This window comes from Papio anubis, chromosome 10, assembly GCF_008728515.1.
Source record: "Papio anubis isolate 15944 chromosome 10, Panubis1.0, whole genome shotgun sequence".
Classification (NCBI taxonomy): Eukaryota; Metazoa; Chordata; class Mammalia; order Primates; family Cercopithecidae; genus Papio; species Papio anubis.
The window spans coordinates 111,069,420-111,086,023 of NC_044985.1; the positions used below are offsets into that span (position 1 = coordinate 111,069,420).

General features: G+C 39.8%; 1 protein-coding gene across 6 annotated transcripts in view; it reads left to right on the forward strand.

The window, feature by feature from the left end:
• Positions 1–16,604, forward strand: part of COL4A3 (collagen type IV alpha 3 chain) — a 147,392-nt gene that overhangs the window by 116,585 nt on the left and 14,203 nt on the right. For all 6 annotated transcript variants that reach the window (XR_004176728.1, XR_004176727.1, XM_031651897.1 and 3 more), the window contains 12 exons: positions 24–191; positions 1,442–1,531; positions 1,891–2,025; positions 6,822–6,920; positions 7,662–7,751; positions 8,412–8,551; positions 10,530–10,656; positions 12,147–12,227; positions 12,632–12,730; positions 12,937–12,984; positions 15,343–15,528; positions 16,360–16,490. Coding sequence is in view for 4 of the 6 variants with exons in the window: in XM_031651897.1 (XP_031507757.1) it covers positions 24–191; positions 1,442–1,531; positions 1,891–2,025; positions 6,822–6,920; positions 7,662–7,751; positions 8,412–8,551; positions 10,530–10,656; positions 12,147–12,227; positions 12,632–12,730; positions 12,937–12,984; positions 15,343–15,528; positions 16,360–16,490 (1,394 nt within the window). In the remaining 2 variants the exon portion in view is untranslated. The remainder of the gene's footprint in view (positions 1–23; positions 192–1,441; positions 1,532–1,890; positions 2,026–6,821; positions 6,921–7,661; positions 7,752–8,411; positions 8,552–10,529; positions 10,657–12,146; positions 12,228–12,631; positions 12,731–12,936; positions 12,985–15,342; positions 15,529–16,359; positions 16,491–16,604) is intronic.

Genomic DNA, 16,604 nt, shown 5'->3' on the forward strand with positions numbered 1-16,604 from the left:
TTCATTCATTTATTCATACACAGGCAGAAGAGGTAAAATGGGGCCAAAGGGAGACCCAGGAATTCCAGGCTTGGATAGATCAGGATTTCCTGGAGAAACTGGATCACCGGGAATGTCAGGTCATCAAGGCGAGACGGGACCACCGGGTCAAAAAGGATATCCAGGAAATCCAGGAATTTTAGGGCTACCGGGTATCCTTTTTTGTGTTTCTATTTTTCTTCTTATTTCCTCTTCCTCTTAAGGTGGCTCTGTCAACTGTACATAGGCATATGCTTTTGACTCTACGATTTTACTTAATATAACGTTTTCCTTCTAAATTATTTGTAAGAAACCAGGGGCCATGTTGCAGGGAAACGGTGGTGGCTAGATGAACACATTTCACAATTACCCAGAATGTGGCTATTTATGCTGTGTAATCCTTTTTATATACGACTACTATAATATGTTTGCTAGTATTTTGTTGAGAATTTTGGCATTTATATTGAGAAGGGATATTGGTCTGTTGTGTTCTTGTGATATCTTTGGTTTTGGTGTCAGAGTAATGCTGGTCTGATAGAACAAGCTGGGAAGTGTTTCCTCCTCTTGTATTTTCTGGAACAGTTTGTGAAGAATTGATGGTCTTTAAACATTTGGTAGAATTCACCAGTGAAGTTATCTGGGTCTGGGCATTTCTTTGTGGGAAGTCTCTAAATGACTAATTCAATCTCTTCATTTCTTATAGGTATGTTCAGGTTTTCTATTTCTTCTGGAATCAGTTTTGGTATTCTGTCTCTCTAGAAACTTGTCCATTTTGTCTAAGTTATCTGATTTGTTGACATAGAGTTGTTAATCGTATTTCTGTATAATTATTTTAATTTCATGGCTATGTTTATTGTTTATATGTTTGGGGAGAATATTCTGTTCCCTCATGGTATAAGGACCTCACTGATCTCCCCTCCAGAAAAGAGGCTAAAACAACTTAATCAACACATTATCTTTTCATTCATCTTATTGGGCTACTATCACATGCCAGCATTCTTCTAGGCCCTAGAGACACATCAGTCAGTAGACAAGTCTCCCCTTCTCATAGTAGAGGAGCAATAATAGAAATATTTAAAATCTAAGTTCAATTTGAGACAAGTGTTATGGAGAAAATAAAGTGAAGGGATATAATAGAAAGTGACTCGTCAGGGGCTGGGAGGATGGAATGCTACAAAACTTCCACATATTCTATCCTCATCCATGCATATGATTTGCTACCAATCACTTCTACATAGATGAGTTTAAAAGACCATTTACTGACCCATCTCCTAGACTAATACAGTAATTTTACTCTATACAGAGGCCATTTTTTTCAACTCCCAATCTCTACTTCTAAGTATAATTTATTTTAGTATATAGAATATTTTGCTTTTCTCACTCTGTACAACATGTGCTGCTTTGTGCTAATTTGTTTCCATAGGTGAAGATGGAGTGGTTGGGATGATGGGCTTTCCTGGAGCCACTGGCCCTCCGGGACCCCCTGGGAACCCAGGCATGCCAGGGCAGAGGGGTAAGTGATGGAATATCTTTCTAAATAGCAGGAAGCATAAACAATGTTCATTTATTTTGCAGCAAAAAAAGTTATGTTTCTTTGGAGGGAAAAATAGTTCTGAGAGAGCAGCAGTATTTGATTTTGCTGTTTTCTGTGTTCCTTTTTTCCATTTGAATGGAATCCTGTTTTCTCCCTGCAGGCTTATACCACTACCCTTATGAGGCTGCCTGCATGGGGAAAGTATTTATCAAGTTCTCAGCATTGTTAGACTTTTTTGTTTGATTTTTTTCTGTTTTATCGTAAGCACTGCCAACTTTTTAATCCCTATGAACTACTTGAAGAATTAAGGACCTGATGTTGTTACTCCTGTCTGTTAGGGAGCCTTGGAATTCCAGGAGTAAAGGGCCAGAGAGGAACCCCAGGAGCCAAGGGGGAACAAGGAGATAAAGGAAACCCCGGGCCTTCTCAGATATCCCACGTGATAGGGGACAAAGGAGAACCAGGTCTCAAAGGTAAAGAACTGCTTGTTTGGAATCAGGACATCAGAGCTGATTCTCGGGCTAATAAATTATCCAGGCAAATCCCTTTAATTGACAAATAAGGACAGTGAGGACCAGTGTTTAGTTACCTGCCCGTCACACAGCCGGTTGGTGGCTGAGCAGGCACTAGAACTGAGTCACCTTCCACGACATGTTGCCTCCTCGATGCGTAACATTTTTATTTCTAAGTTAATTCTGCATTTTGATTTGCTATATTTAAATCATCAGCAGTCAGTTTTTAAATTATAAGCCTCAAAACTCCCTCTTTGCCAAGTATGGGGAAAATTAAACCCTTAAAAAAATTCCACATTATAAAACTTTTCAGGCTGATGTTGAAATCTCCTTCTCAAATTCAACTTTATTCTGTAGACTACCAGGAGAATATTTTCTGATTCCATCTAAAAACTTCTTCTCCTGTTCAAAATCCTTTGGAGCATAATTATTAAAAAGAAATGCTCCAATGAAAATGTAACCCTTTGAAAGACTGTTGTTAGATGTGGTTCTTAAGCTAAAATTCAAATGCATTCACATCATTTCAAGTTATCTGGGCACTTTTTTGGTAGTTTTTGTGATATGATCAATACAGCCAATATAAAACAAAACTTTCAGAAGCCCTCCCTTGCGGTCTTCTTGACCAAATGTAATCGCAAGCAACTTTAGAAAAACGGAGAACTGTTGGGCAAAATACTACATTTGCAGATCAGACTCTCATAGCAGGAAAGGAATAAAAGAAAAACGTGTCATAGCAAGAGCGCAATAAAAGAAAAATGTGTTTGCAGTTACAAAACCATGTTAAATTTTGAGACATTTGAAATGACTTTTGAGAAATGAGACTGTATTCAACAAATATTTATATGTGTGGCACATAAGGATGTAACAAACCTTCACATCTACTGCCAAACCTAAAAAAAAAAAAAAAAGAAAAATCTGCACAGGGTGCTGTAGACCACAATATAAAGGCTGACTATCTGGCAAGTTAGGAAGTAAAGGCCTTCTGGGTAGTCCCCATCTAACCTGGTGTTGAAGAGACAGTTTAGTTCTGGTACAAAAAGAATATTGCATTTCATTTTTAGCAATGAAAAAGAAAGTAATGTGACTTTTATAAAACTCTGCTAGGACTACTCTAAGCCAAGATATGAAAAAAAAAAGAAAATACTGGCACCAATCTCCAGTCCTCATAAACTGTCTGCATAGACACCACTTCACTAGATTATTTTAGATTATTTAAGTAGTGTTAGAAGCATTCTGGAAAAAAATATGAATAGCATATCTCTGCCTACATAAGCAGAAATTTGGCTCTCACAGTATAAATGTGCTGTGAGTACTAATTTGCAATTGAAGAATTCCTTTTGTGAAGTACAGAAGGACACATGCTATGGGGCTATTTCTATGCTTCCAACAAAACTCTTTTACTCACCCAAAGTAGAGTAGGCATCCAGGCTGTTCTGTATGTTTTCTTCAGGCTTTTCAAATGCATAACCAAGGGACACAGATTGAAGAATAACAACAACAAAAAAAGAACCTGTATCTAGGCCTCCCTAATTTCAATATGATCCATTTTTTTTTCCTAAATCTGAATTTCTGACTTAAAGCTATTCACTTCACATGTGGAAGAGATATTGAATATACAGAGAAGCACAATAACAAGTCACTATCCTCTCCACAAGGAGTCTGCGTGGGAGACTTAGGCATATGTAGAAAAAGATAATAAAGAACGCAAGGGGCAAATTAGTATGCTATATTATTTAACAATGACCTAAGGAACATTTACCATGTGCAAGTACTGTTCCAAGTTTTACAACTATTGACTCATTTAATCCTCACAATAACCCTAGGAGTAGGCTGGGCACAGTGGCTCACAGCTGTAATCCCAGTATTTTGGGAGGCCAAGGCGGATGGATCACCTGAGGTCAGGAGTTCAAGACCAGCCTGGCTAACATGGCAAAACCCCGTCTCTACTAAAAATACAAAAATTAGCTGGGTGTGGTGGCGAGCGCCTGTAATCCCAGCTACTCAGGAGGCTGAGGCAAGAGAATCGCTTGAACCTGGGAGGTGAAGGTTGCAATGAGCTGAGATTGTGCCACTGCACTCCAGTCTGGGCAACAGAGTAAGACTCTGTCTCAAAAAATAAATAAATATATAACCCTAGGAGTAGATACTGCTATTGCAATCATCCCATTTTACATATGGGGAAATAGGGAGGTCAAGTTACTTGCCCAGTGTCACTCTGATAGGAAATGGCAGAGATGGGCCTCACACTTGGCCTCCTTACTGTGCTGCCAGAGCTCCGTAGGAGTTGAGGCAGGCAGAAAATACAGCAACTAGGATAGTCAGTGAAACCTCCGTGAAAGAGGATTTAAATGTCAAATAAGATTCAGATGAACAAATAAAATTCTTGGCTTAAAATCTTTCAAGGCTCCCTGTGCTTTGAGAATTGAAACTTAGACTGACATACAAGTTTATTCACCACTTGCACTTGGCCTGTCTCTCCAGCCACATGACATTTAGGTACTCAATAATTACTTTTTATTTAATAATACCTATGGACTAGGCATTTTGCTATGTCTTGATTATACAGAGGTGAACAAAGCAGACTTTAGTTTCCTAGTCATGATGAAAGTTACAGTTTAGTGGGGAAAAGAGACATAATGGGTCCATAAACATTTTCCATTTAGGCTAGGTAGTAAGTATCTCAGGCTTTGTGGATCACATATGGTCCCTATTGCATCTTCTTCTTTGCTTTTGTTTTTAACAACCTTTTAAAAATGTAAAAACCATCGGGCATGGTGGCTCACGCCTGTAAATCCCAGCACTTCAGGAGGCTGAGGCGGGCGGATCATGAGGTCAAGAGATTGAGACCATCCTGGCCAACATAGTGAAACCCCGACTCTAATAAAAATACAAAAATTAGCCGGGCATGGTGGCACACACTTGTAATCCCAACTACTCAGGAGGCTGAGGTAGGAGAATCACTTGAACCCGGGAGGTGAAGGTTGCAGTGAGCCGATATTATGCCACTGCACTCCAGCCTGGTGACAAAGCGAGACTCCGTCTCAAAAAAAAAAAAAAAAAAAAAGTAAAACCCGTCTTAACTCGCAAGCCATACAAAACCAAGCCAGATTCAGCCTGAAAGTTGTATTTTGCCAACCCCTAAAAAACTGAAATAAACAAACAGACTAAACAGTATATATATCTTTTCAGATTGCAATCAACGACATAAAAGGAAAAAACGAAGGTTGTAAAACAAAACAATCTAACTCCCTGATACTCATCACTCCTTTCTACATGCTATTTTACTGTCTGGGAATCCTGTCTCACTCCAGACCTTCTTCACCCAATTAGTTTTCATTTGGTCTTCAAGACTGAGCTAAAAAATACTACCTCTTCCAGAAATTCTTCCCTGTAGCATATTGTGCCCAACTCTAGTACAGCGTTTATCTGCCTGGATGATAATTGTTTGTTTACTTGGCTGTCTCCCCAGTTAAACACTAAAAACTTGGGGGAAGAGAACATGATGATTTATCTCTCCGGTGCTCAGCACAAGACCTATTTATTAATTAGATGCTCCATCCATATGTGAATGAATAAGTACATATGCAGGAAAAGAGCCAAGGGAAGTGAATCTGCTTGAGAAAAAGCACAAAGGCAGGCCATGGACAGATTGTAGAACGCTTCATGCTGCCGAAGGAGTTTGCAATTTACTCTGTAGGTAATAGATCCAGTGACTATTTATTTATTTATTTTGAGATGGAGTCTCGCTCTGTCACCCCGGCTGGAGGGTGATGGCACAATCTCGGCTCACTGCAAACTCCGCCTCCTAGGTTCAAGTGATTCTCTTGCCTCAGCCTCCCAAGTAGCTGGGATTACAGGTGTGTGCCATCAAACCAGCTAATTTTGATATTTTTAGTAGAGACGGGGTTTCACCATGTTGGCCAGGCTGGTCTCGAACTTCTGACCTCAAATGATCCACCCACCTCAGCCTCCCAAACTGCTGGGATTACAGACATGAGTCACCGCACCCAGCCCAATGACTATTTATGAAAAGGAGAAGAGTATGATCAAAGTCATGTTTTAGGGAAAGTAGAATGGTTTCCTGGGACGTTTATAAGCTTTCCAGACGTGCAGAACTGGATTCAAATCCAAGTGTTATTAACTGATTGACAGTGTGATTCTGGCCTTTGACTTACCTAATACTTAATAAATTATAATTTTAATACATGGATTGAGAATAGAATCATCTAGATGAGAATAGTGTAGTGGATAACACTTTGTCTTTGCTATTAAAAAATGAAGAGATATTTAGGCTGCTAATTCTTAAAATGTTGTTTTAAACAGCACATATTAAGATCATTGCTAGTGTTCACTGAGGAATAACTTATGCCAGGCACTGTGCTAATGCCTGACACATATTATTTCATTTAATCCTCTTCTCTAAAAGATAGAAGCCCAAATCCGCCCATGCTCTTAACATATATGCTATGCTGTACAACAATAATATGCCATTGGTTTAAACCAGGATGTGGATGGGTCTGACAAAATTTTAACCTGCATTTTTCATACTTGGTTTTTTGTTTTGGGGGGTATTTTTGAGATGGAGTCTCGCTCTGTCGCCCAGGCTGGAGCACAGTGGCATGATCTCAGCTCACTTCAACCTCTGTCTCCCAGGTTCAAGTGATTCTCCTGCCTCAGCCTCCCACGTAACTGGGATTACAGGCACCTGCCACCACACCCGGCTAATTTTCTTGTTAATACCTGGTTTCTAACTTTAGGATTCGCAGGAAATCCAGGTGAGAAAGGAAACAGAGGCGTTCCAGGGATGCCAGGTTTAAAAGGCCTCAAAGGACTACCTGGACCAGCAGGACCACCAGGTACAGCTGATTCTCAAATAGAAAAATATCACATTGTACACTTTCCTACATCTAAAGTAATAAACGTTGTTTCTAGACTTATTGGGTTTAAATATCAGTTCTGTTCTGATAGTGTTCCAGCAAAATTTGCTACTAAATTAACAGGAAGGTGTTGATAGTTGGTGTGTAGTTAACTTATATTAACCTACAAATAGTTCCATTTTGTCCTCAAAATTTCATTCTGAAATTGCTGGTATGTATTATAAATTATAATTCATCACCATATCACATATCAGAGATGAAAATTAGAGAATGCCTTAGAAGTTTTCAGGTTTGCATCTTTCTTTTTTAAAGCAAGTAACTGAGTTTACAAAATAATTTTTAAATAATTAAAGTATCCCACCATTCCTATAACCACCTCAGTAACAAAATATATTACATGGCAATAACATTTCAGGATGCAGTTGGAAATATATTACCATATGGTTGCAGGAGCCCACTTTTTCCTGCTGGTGTTGGTCCTAGGATGATTTTAGTGTTTGAAACCCAGGCCTGCTGACAAGAATCTAACTTTCTTTAGTTTTACATGTTCCAGGTCCCTAGTTCCCTCCTTATTTGAAGGAAAAATGATAGCTAGACAATGCCTAAACCAGCTGGTCTGGCTGTTCTGGATTCATTCATGCATGCAAGCAACAAGTATTTATTAAACACATACTATGACCAGAAACTGTGCAGGGCAATAACTATTTATTTGTTCTGAAGGCCCCAGAGGAGATTTGGGCAGCACTGGGAATGCTGGAGAACCAGGACTACGTGGTATACCAGGAAGCATGGGGAACATGGGCATGCCAGGTAATGTGTAAGGTCCTGTTACGAGCCCACAAGCTCATGATGAGTGAGGATTCCAGATTTTCTGTGTTGTGTACTGTTTTGGTTTTCCACTTGGTAGAAAACTTATATTAAAAAACTAGATTTGCGGGGCCAAGTGCAGTGGCTCATACCTGTAATCCCAGCACTGTGGGAGGCTGAGACAGGTGGATCACCTGAGGTCAGGAGTTTGAGAGCAGCCTGGCCAACACAGCGAAACCCTATCTCTACAAAAAAATATAAAAAAATTAGCTGGGTGTAGTGGTGCACACCTGTAGTCCCAGTTACACAGGAGGCTGAGGCAGGAGAATCACTTGAACCCAAGAGGCGGAGGGTGCAGTGAGCTGAGGTCACGCCACTGCACTCCAGCATGGGCGACAGAGTGAGACTCCGTCTCAGTAAAAACCAACAACAACAACAAAACTAGATTTGCTATTAGACAAATATACAGTGTGCAATTAGAATATGGGTGAGAACAAAATAAATATTGATGTTATATAATAATCATCCATTGTTAACTACCTGATGCATTTGTAATTCTGAAAAAGCCATTCTTGGGAGAAAACTTATGCAAAAGTGAAAAGTAGAAAACTTCAAGATCCTCATGTTTATCTATTTTACTCGATGTTTTCCCCCTAATTTCAGGTTCTAAAGGAAAAAGGGGAACTTTGGGATTCCCAGGTCGAGCAGGAAGACCAGGCCTCCCAGGTATTCACGGTCTCCAGGGAGATAAGGGAGAGCCGGGTTATTCAGAAGGTACAAGGCCAGGACCACCAGGACCAACGGTATATAGGCCACTGAAATATTTACATTTTGGTGGTGGAGTGAGTGCCTTGAAAAATACCAACAAGTACCCAGATTCAGTGTGGGCAGAGAAAATTGAAACTATTACTATAATTTCAGACAGTTATTTGGATTTTTAAAATCCTGTCTCCACAACTGAGGATGCTTGTCTGTCACAGAGCTGTCAACTTCTGAAAGCCTCTTTCAGTCACCAAGGAATTTCCACACTGTCCCTGCAATTTAGGTGTGCTGCCAGAAGAAGGCAGTGATTACAGGCCCATAAAATCAGATGGGACAGTGGATTTTTTTCTTGTGATACAAAGTGGCCTGTTTCTGCTGTACTCATCTCATGTAGACTTAGAAAAATAAATTTGCAAACCTTCTAATAAAAAACACTTGTCTTACTAAGACTAACAAAAGATACAAAATAAAATAACTTTACAGCATCATTAGAAAGCAAACAAAATCATAAGATACATACATTTATCTTTCTTGTTTTAGAACTTTTTCTGCGTAATGGAATGGAAATACTCAATCTTGTTTCAATGTTTTCAGTGTTCGTGCTCTGTCAAATTGAGGTTGGATGTTAAAGCCCTTTTTTTACTACCGTGTTATACAAAGCAGCAACCAAATGTTTCAATAGGGCTCAGTGGCTTTCTTAGGTTTATTCTCTTCCCAATTTTCTGAGTACAGCTCTCACATTAAAAGCTAGAGATAGACCAAAAGAGAATGATTAATAGAAGTTCCTACGAGCAGAGGTTACTAACATGGGATTCCATGGACCGGTGGGAAAATCTATGGGATCCCAAGAAGCCCAGCAACCTCTAGAAACTAAATGCGAAATGTTTGAAAATGTTTTTGTAGGGCAGAGTCTATCTTTCAGATTTAGATTTTTAGATTTTCAACAGTATATGACTCCAACATATAAAAATTATTACTTAGGGAACCTTCTCCCTCTTTTTGGAGACAATAAAATACCACCTTTCCTAAATATTTCCACCAGCTACAGTCTCCAGTAGTAGTTGCTAAAACAAGAAAAAAATTTAGACACTACACAGACCCAAGAAAGCAACTGTTTTTTCACTTGGAGCACAGACGAATGTCTTTGTTTTTTATATTTAGATTAAGTCCTCAGAAAACCTGAGATTGCTTCCACTGAGATATTTGCTCAACGAGAAATCCTGTTTGACTTCACACTCAGTTAATTGATAGTTTCATTTAGATTTAAAGTTTTCACCAGGTAACCGCCAGAATAAATTTTTAGAACTGTGCATTGTACACAAAATGAGCTGGTTTTATCATGTCAGCAAAATGAGAGTAACAGAGTAGTACATTTTAATTGGCTACCATAGAAATTTTGTAAATCTTTACCAAACCTGTATGTGCTGGTTGGTCTTAAAACTGAAGTGAAGATTTAATGAACATTAAATCATTGGAAGGCTTTTAAAACATATGATTGACATATTTGCATGCATAGTATTTGTAGGATATATCTTTATTTAGTCTATTTCTTTCTTACTCCCAGCTACTCATCACAATTTGTAATTATATATTTGTATGATTATTTAATATCTATCTACTTACTGGTCTCTGAAGCTCCATGAAGGCAGGGACTGTGTAAGCCATAAATCTATATAGGTTACCATTATATCCTGGTAAAAGCCAGCTTCCTGGGTTTGCTACCAGTGCAGTCACAGAGGTCCTGTGCTAAGAAGGGCCTCCACACTTGGTCTGATGCTATGCTGTTGCTGTCTTGAAATTCACTTTAAGTTTTAAGGGAAGCTGCATTTTCATTTTGCGCTGGGCCCCATAAACCATGTGGCCATCTTATTCCCAGCACCTATCACAGTGCTGGCAGAGAGCAGATACTAAATATGAATTGACGAATGAATGAAAGAATTAGTGAATAAAGTTTACGTTGAATTCTAACCACATATCCTGCTTATATGAGAATTTTAAAGGTATTTGACTACATTTAAGGGGGATCCAGGACTGCCGGGTGAAATGGGAAAGAAAGGAGAAATGGGGCAACCTGGCCCACCTGGACATTCGGGGCCTGCTGGACCTGAGGGAGCCCCTGGAAGTCCTGGAAGTCCTGGCCTCCCAGGTAAGGTTTGGGTTTACAATTCTAAAAGCTGGAAGCATTACTCAGAGTATAGCCCTCCTGAAATCACTGTGGTAAACAGAAAGCTATTTATACTTTTTTTTTTTTTTTTTGAGACGGAGTCTCGCTCTGTCACCCGGGCTGGAGTGCAGTGGCCGGATCTCAGCTCACTGCAAGCTCCGCCTCCCGGGTTTACGCCATTCTCCTGCCTCAGCCTCCCAAGTAACTGGGACTACAGGCGCCCGCCATCTCGCCCGGCTAGTTTTTTGTATTTTTTAGTAGAGACGGGGTTTCACCGTGTTCGCCAGGATGGTCTCGATCTTCTGACCTCGTGATCCACCTGTCTCGGCCTCCCAAAGTGCTGGGATTACAGGCTTGAGCCACCGCGCCCGGCCCTATTTATACTTTTATGCTGCAGTTGCTTTTATTCAACTTTGAACTTCAAATTCTAACACTAAGAAACAGGGAATTCATTAAGAGAGCCCAATTTTACTAATCAGCCCATTTGGTGGACTGAAATATAAAAATATGTTCCTGTAAACAACACTTTTGAAGAACTGTCTCAACAAATTCAGCCCAAGGATACAAAATGTTAGCCGCTGTACAATTGTAATGTTTATATTAGTTTGTTCAGTCTTCCATAGTGAATACCACAGACTAGGTGGCTTAAACTACACTTGATGTTAGCCAGAAGGCTGAGAAGTGATTAGGTGGCTTAAACTACTGACGTTTATTTTCTCACAGTTTCAGCAGCTCCGAATCTGTGATCAAGCTGTCGGCAGCATTGGTTTCCTCCAGGGCCCCTGTTCTTGGCTGGTGGATGGCTATCTTCTTCCTGTGTTTTCCAAGCATCTTAATCTTCTTTTCTTATAAAGACACCACACGATATTGGATTAGGGTCCACCCTACTGACCTCATTTTAATTTAGTTACCTCTTTACCAGCCCTATCCCCAAATACAGAGTCACGTTCCAAAGTACTGAAGGTTAGGACTTCAACATATGAATCTGGGAACACCACAATTCAAACTACATCACTGTGCTGTGACTCTTTTTCGAACCCATTTCTGGATTGAATTTTGGCTTTCTTGCTTATTAGCTTACAATTCAGGTTTAGGGTTTTGTTTCATTAAAAACAACTGTGAAACTATTAGGTTGCAGATTCAGGTTTTACTTAAATACAATAAACTACCTGTTCAAATACAGAAAGTTTCAATAAATTTGCATTTAACTCACAATTAAAATAAAATTGCATATTGAGTGGTGCTTGTGGTTGGTGTACACACATCTTTGAAAGTGATTTGCCACAGCTCTGCATGTGGTTCTCCGGGAAAAAAGCAGCCTGGACAAAACCATGGGGTGACCTTGCAACAAGAGAGCTTCCTTAAGGCCAGCATGAGCATGGTTGACTATAAAAACAGACCGTTTCAGTCACTGTTGTAATCATTTATCTTTTGGTGATCTTTTTTCTTCCTTCCCCTCTCTTCATTTCTAGGAAAGCCAGGTCCTCATGGTGACTTGGGTTTTAAAGGAATCAAAGGCTTCCCGGGCCCTCCAGGAATCAAAGGCCCTCCAGGTTTCATTTTTGTACTTTCTCTCTTTCCTTTTCATGTGGGAGGCACACTTTCTCCTGAGGTGTGGATTTCTGTAAACCTACTATTCTATAGAAGGTAGCTCCTAGTTACTCAGTATCCAGACAAAAATGCAAAAAAAAATGAGGTTAGATATTTCTATCTATTTAATTCAAATATTTGGCAACCTATTCCAAACTGATAATCCAATCCTCATGATAATAGTAATCTGTATGTGGTTTTCCCTAGGAACATAGCTTCACATAGCTACAGTTCTGAAAAATAGCCTCTTTAACACAATTCCACACATCTCCCTGGTATTCCCATTAGGCCATTGGCAAGAAATAAATCCTCTTTTTGTATATCATAGTTTTAGGCTTTTTTTTTTTTTTTTTTTTTTTTTTTTCAGGTCTTCCAGGATTCCCAGGATCTCCTGGACCAATGGGTGTAAGAGGTGACCAAGGACGTGATGGAATTCCTGGTCCAGCCGGAGAAAAGGGAGAAACGGGTACAACTTGCTCATTATCTTTGATCCACTAGTTTTATTTTGGATAGAATCATTAGTAACAGTGTAATCCTTTGCTGCTCTAAAGATTTTTCTCCGATAGAACTGATTATCTTTAACATGTTTTTGGTGTGTACTAAACTTCTGTCATAGACATATAATATAATGAAATTGACCAAATATTAACATGCCAAGATTATCTCTTTCAGGTTTATTGCGGGCCCCTCCAGGCCCAAGAGGGAACCCGGGTGCTCAAGGTAAGCAGTTCTTCTTCCCTGTCCTAATGTACACATTTTCAAGGAGAGAAAGCAGTTGAACATGCCTGAAATATAAATAAGCTTAACCTAGCAAATTAAAGATGTTCCAATGGCAATATAGAAGGATATTTATCATCTTGGTCTTCAATTTTAAATGTTTACTTATTACCATCACAACAAATGGAATGAATTAGAAACTCTGATTCAATTTTGGAATTTCCTACTAAGAAAGTCTTGAAAAGTAAAAAGGATTCTTCTGTATATGTCTTGCTGTTGTTAGCATGGTTTAAAGGTACCACCTTCTAAAAGGTGAAGGTGGAACTGATGGGTTCTCAGTGAGCATCTGTCCCTGCTGTTCTGAGGCACAGGAGTAATCCAAATCCTTTCCCACCTATATCTTCTTAGGTCTGATTCCAACTCCCAGATCCAGCTTGCGGTCCATGCTATTGTTTATTAAAGGCTACCCAGAGAGTCTCTCAACATCTCAGACATGGTAGTTTACTGAACATGTCATTCAGAGTATTTACAAGTTTTTTGTTTGGCAGGCTGCAAGTCTGGATTTCTCACATCAGTGCTTTACAAGATAAACAGCTTCTTTTAACTCTTTTCCATTTTCTAGTCAAACTTCCAGGAGAAACATCAGATTGTCTGCACATTTCATTGACCTGTCTCAGCCACGGGTCCTGTGAATGGGAGCATTTCATTAGCAAAGAGGCCTAGCACACTGAAGGGCCCTAGTTATTGATGCTCATGCGAACCAGCAAAGAATAGCTCGATGCCAATGAGAAACTCAGTCGGGCAGGAACCACTTTTGACAAAACAGTTAAAGTGTAAAAGTAGACAAGAGCTGTTCTCTCCCATTTGTTTCTTACTGGTTTGATTGTTCTTTTGGTTGAGCTCAGTCTTCTCACATCTCTCAGACCTCTCCTTTACCAATGAGCATGAAGGCTTTTCCTGTTCCACGGTGTAGCTTTAGAATTGTGGTCAAAAGGAGAGTTGCTCTTCATGTTCCCAGGCTAACTCACAGTTTAACCATTTGGAATGAGAACACTAGCTTTTAAATGGAAATAAAATTTGGTATAAAACGGTCATACCTTAGGTTTAAAAGCCTTAAAACTAACCAATAGCCTAATTATGTAAGTGAATGATTATGCACCTCAATCCCTCTAGGATAACTAAATATGGAGAAGAGTTCATTGAGACTTGGAAGGTATGAATCCTTTTAATTAGTTTATTCTCCAAAATCCTAAAATGAAATCATATTGCAGAGCATGTAATCATTTTAATGAACATGAAATATATAATCCAAGCCATCTTGGTGCTTCAGGTCATTGCCATGCAAATACAGTATTACAAAGCTTGGAGTGAACTGAAGTCATCTAAGCACTTTCTTTTAAAAGCATAAATTACAGGTATTAAAAAGCTAAAGGGTGTGAATAGACATAGGGCTAGATAGTCAATATTCATCAATTTTATTTTCATTGTAAGTCTTTACTATATAATAACTCCCCAAGCCCTCCCCTGAGCTATTAGCCTCCCTTTCCTTCTCCCTCTCCTTCTGCACATCTATCTCCTGTTTTCATGCCATTTACTGCTTCTAGAATAACATAGAGATGGGAGAGAAGAGGGAGACATTATTTTCAATTCATACAATATTTTTCATTCATGAATGTCAAAGCACAATTTCTTGAAGGTTTTCTAAGATGAAAAATATTAGTATTGACTTGTGGCCTTTTTGGGGGGTCTTTGGTAAATCCAAACCTCCTGCCACTACTATTCCTATTATGGGGGATGTGTGGGGAAGTTAGCAAAAGGACAGAATAAAGACTGCAATTTTGTTGCTCCTTTGTCTGGGTTTAGCTGGATAATACTTCAAATGCACACATCAGTGCTATGCCATTTAGCTTCTTATGCTCTAACGGATTATCAGTGACTCAACAATGTCAACATGATTAAGTTCATCAGCTGAGAGTAACTGTGGCTTACGTTTATGTAACACTTTAGAGCTTATGCCATGCTTTTATGTTTGTATGTTATCTCACTTGATCTGAAATAATTAGCTAGAACAGGTATTACCTCCATTTTTAAAATAAGAAAATCAAAATTTGTAATAGTAAGTAAATCTGAAGTGAATTTGCCAAGATCGGACAGCTAGTTGGAGACACACTGAGTCTCAACTCAGTTTTTGTAGCTCTATATTGCATTTACCAGCAATATATTATAAAATATATATTTTAGAAATATATATTCTGAATCTGAACACTTTTAAGCAAAGTACTTACATTATTAAAGATAGCCAAGAACTCTAACCCAACCATATGGCCATTAAAGAAACTTACTAGTCCTTCTTCTTTGCAGGAGCTAAAGGAGACAGGGGATCCCCAGGTTTTCCTGGCCTCCCTGGCAGAAAAGGGGCCATGGGAGATGCTGGGCCTCGAGGGCCCACAGGCATAGAAGGATTCCCAGGGCCACCAGGTCTGCCCGGTGCAATTATCCCTGGCCGGAAAGGAAATCATGGTCCACCAGGCTTAAGAGGAAGCCCAGGTAGAGGGTTTACTTTTAAATAGCATAAAAGAACAAAAATCATGTTTGACCTCAAAAGTTTTCAACCTCCTCCTCATGTTACCTTGTTGCTTCTTCTTTCCCTGTGGTCATCTCCATTCCCCGTCTACCCATGGTTCCCACACCCAGCAACTGTCAAGACAAGGTAGCCTGTTTGAGGGATGTGTAGTCAGTAAATCAGTGAGCCTGGCTGGACGCAGTGGCTCATGCCTATAATCCCAGGACTTTGGTAGGCCAAGGTGGGTGGATCACTTGAGGTCAGGAGTTCAAGACCAGCCTGGCCAACATGGTGAAACTCTGTCTCTACTAAAAAATACAAAAATTAGCCAGTCTTGGTTGGTGGTGCATGCCTGTAATCCCAGCTACTCAGGAGGCTGTGGTGGGAGAACCGCTTAAACCTGGGAGGCAGAGGCTGCAGTGAGCTGAGATTGCACCACTGCACTCCAGCCTGGGCAACAGAACAAAACTGTCTCAAAAAATAATAATAATTAATTAGCCTAAAAGACAGTGATGCATTCATTCAACTCTATTTGTTGAATCCCTAGAGCTGGGCTAGGCTCTAGGGAAGCAGGCACAGACCCTGCTGTAACAGACCCTCACTGGGGAGAAGCAGATCCTGCTGGTGGGTGCCAGGTGCTTCACTGGCATCATCTCATCCTGTCTTTACCACAATCCCATCACATGCCCCAGGGGAAAGAATGTTTGTGGTAATGCTAAGTAAAGGGTTTATACTTCATTAGAAACAATCACTAATTAGGTAGAACCTTCGAAGCTCCCTGGCTGGCAATACTGACAGACTTTTCATGAATTCAGGCGAGCCTGGTCCCCCTGGACCTCCAGGGAGTCATGTAACAGGCATAAAAGGAGACAAAGGGTCTATGGGCCACCCTGGGCCAAAAGGTCCACCTGGAACTGTAGGAGACATGGGACCACCAGGTCATCTGGTGAGTATGAATAATTATTTTGACTCATTATCAATTCAATATCTACTTACTATAATTATTCTTATATTGTACATTATACCATATATTGTCAATATTGTTAACTGTATTAGTCCA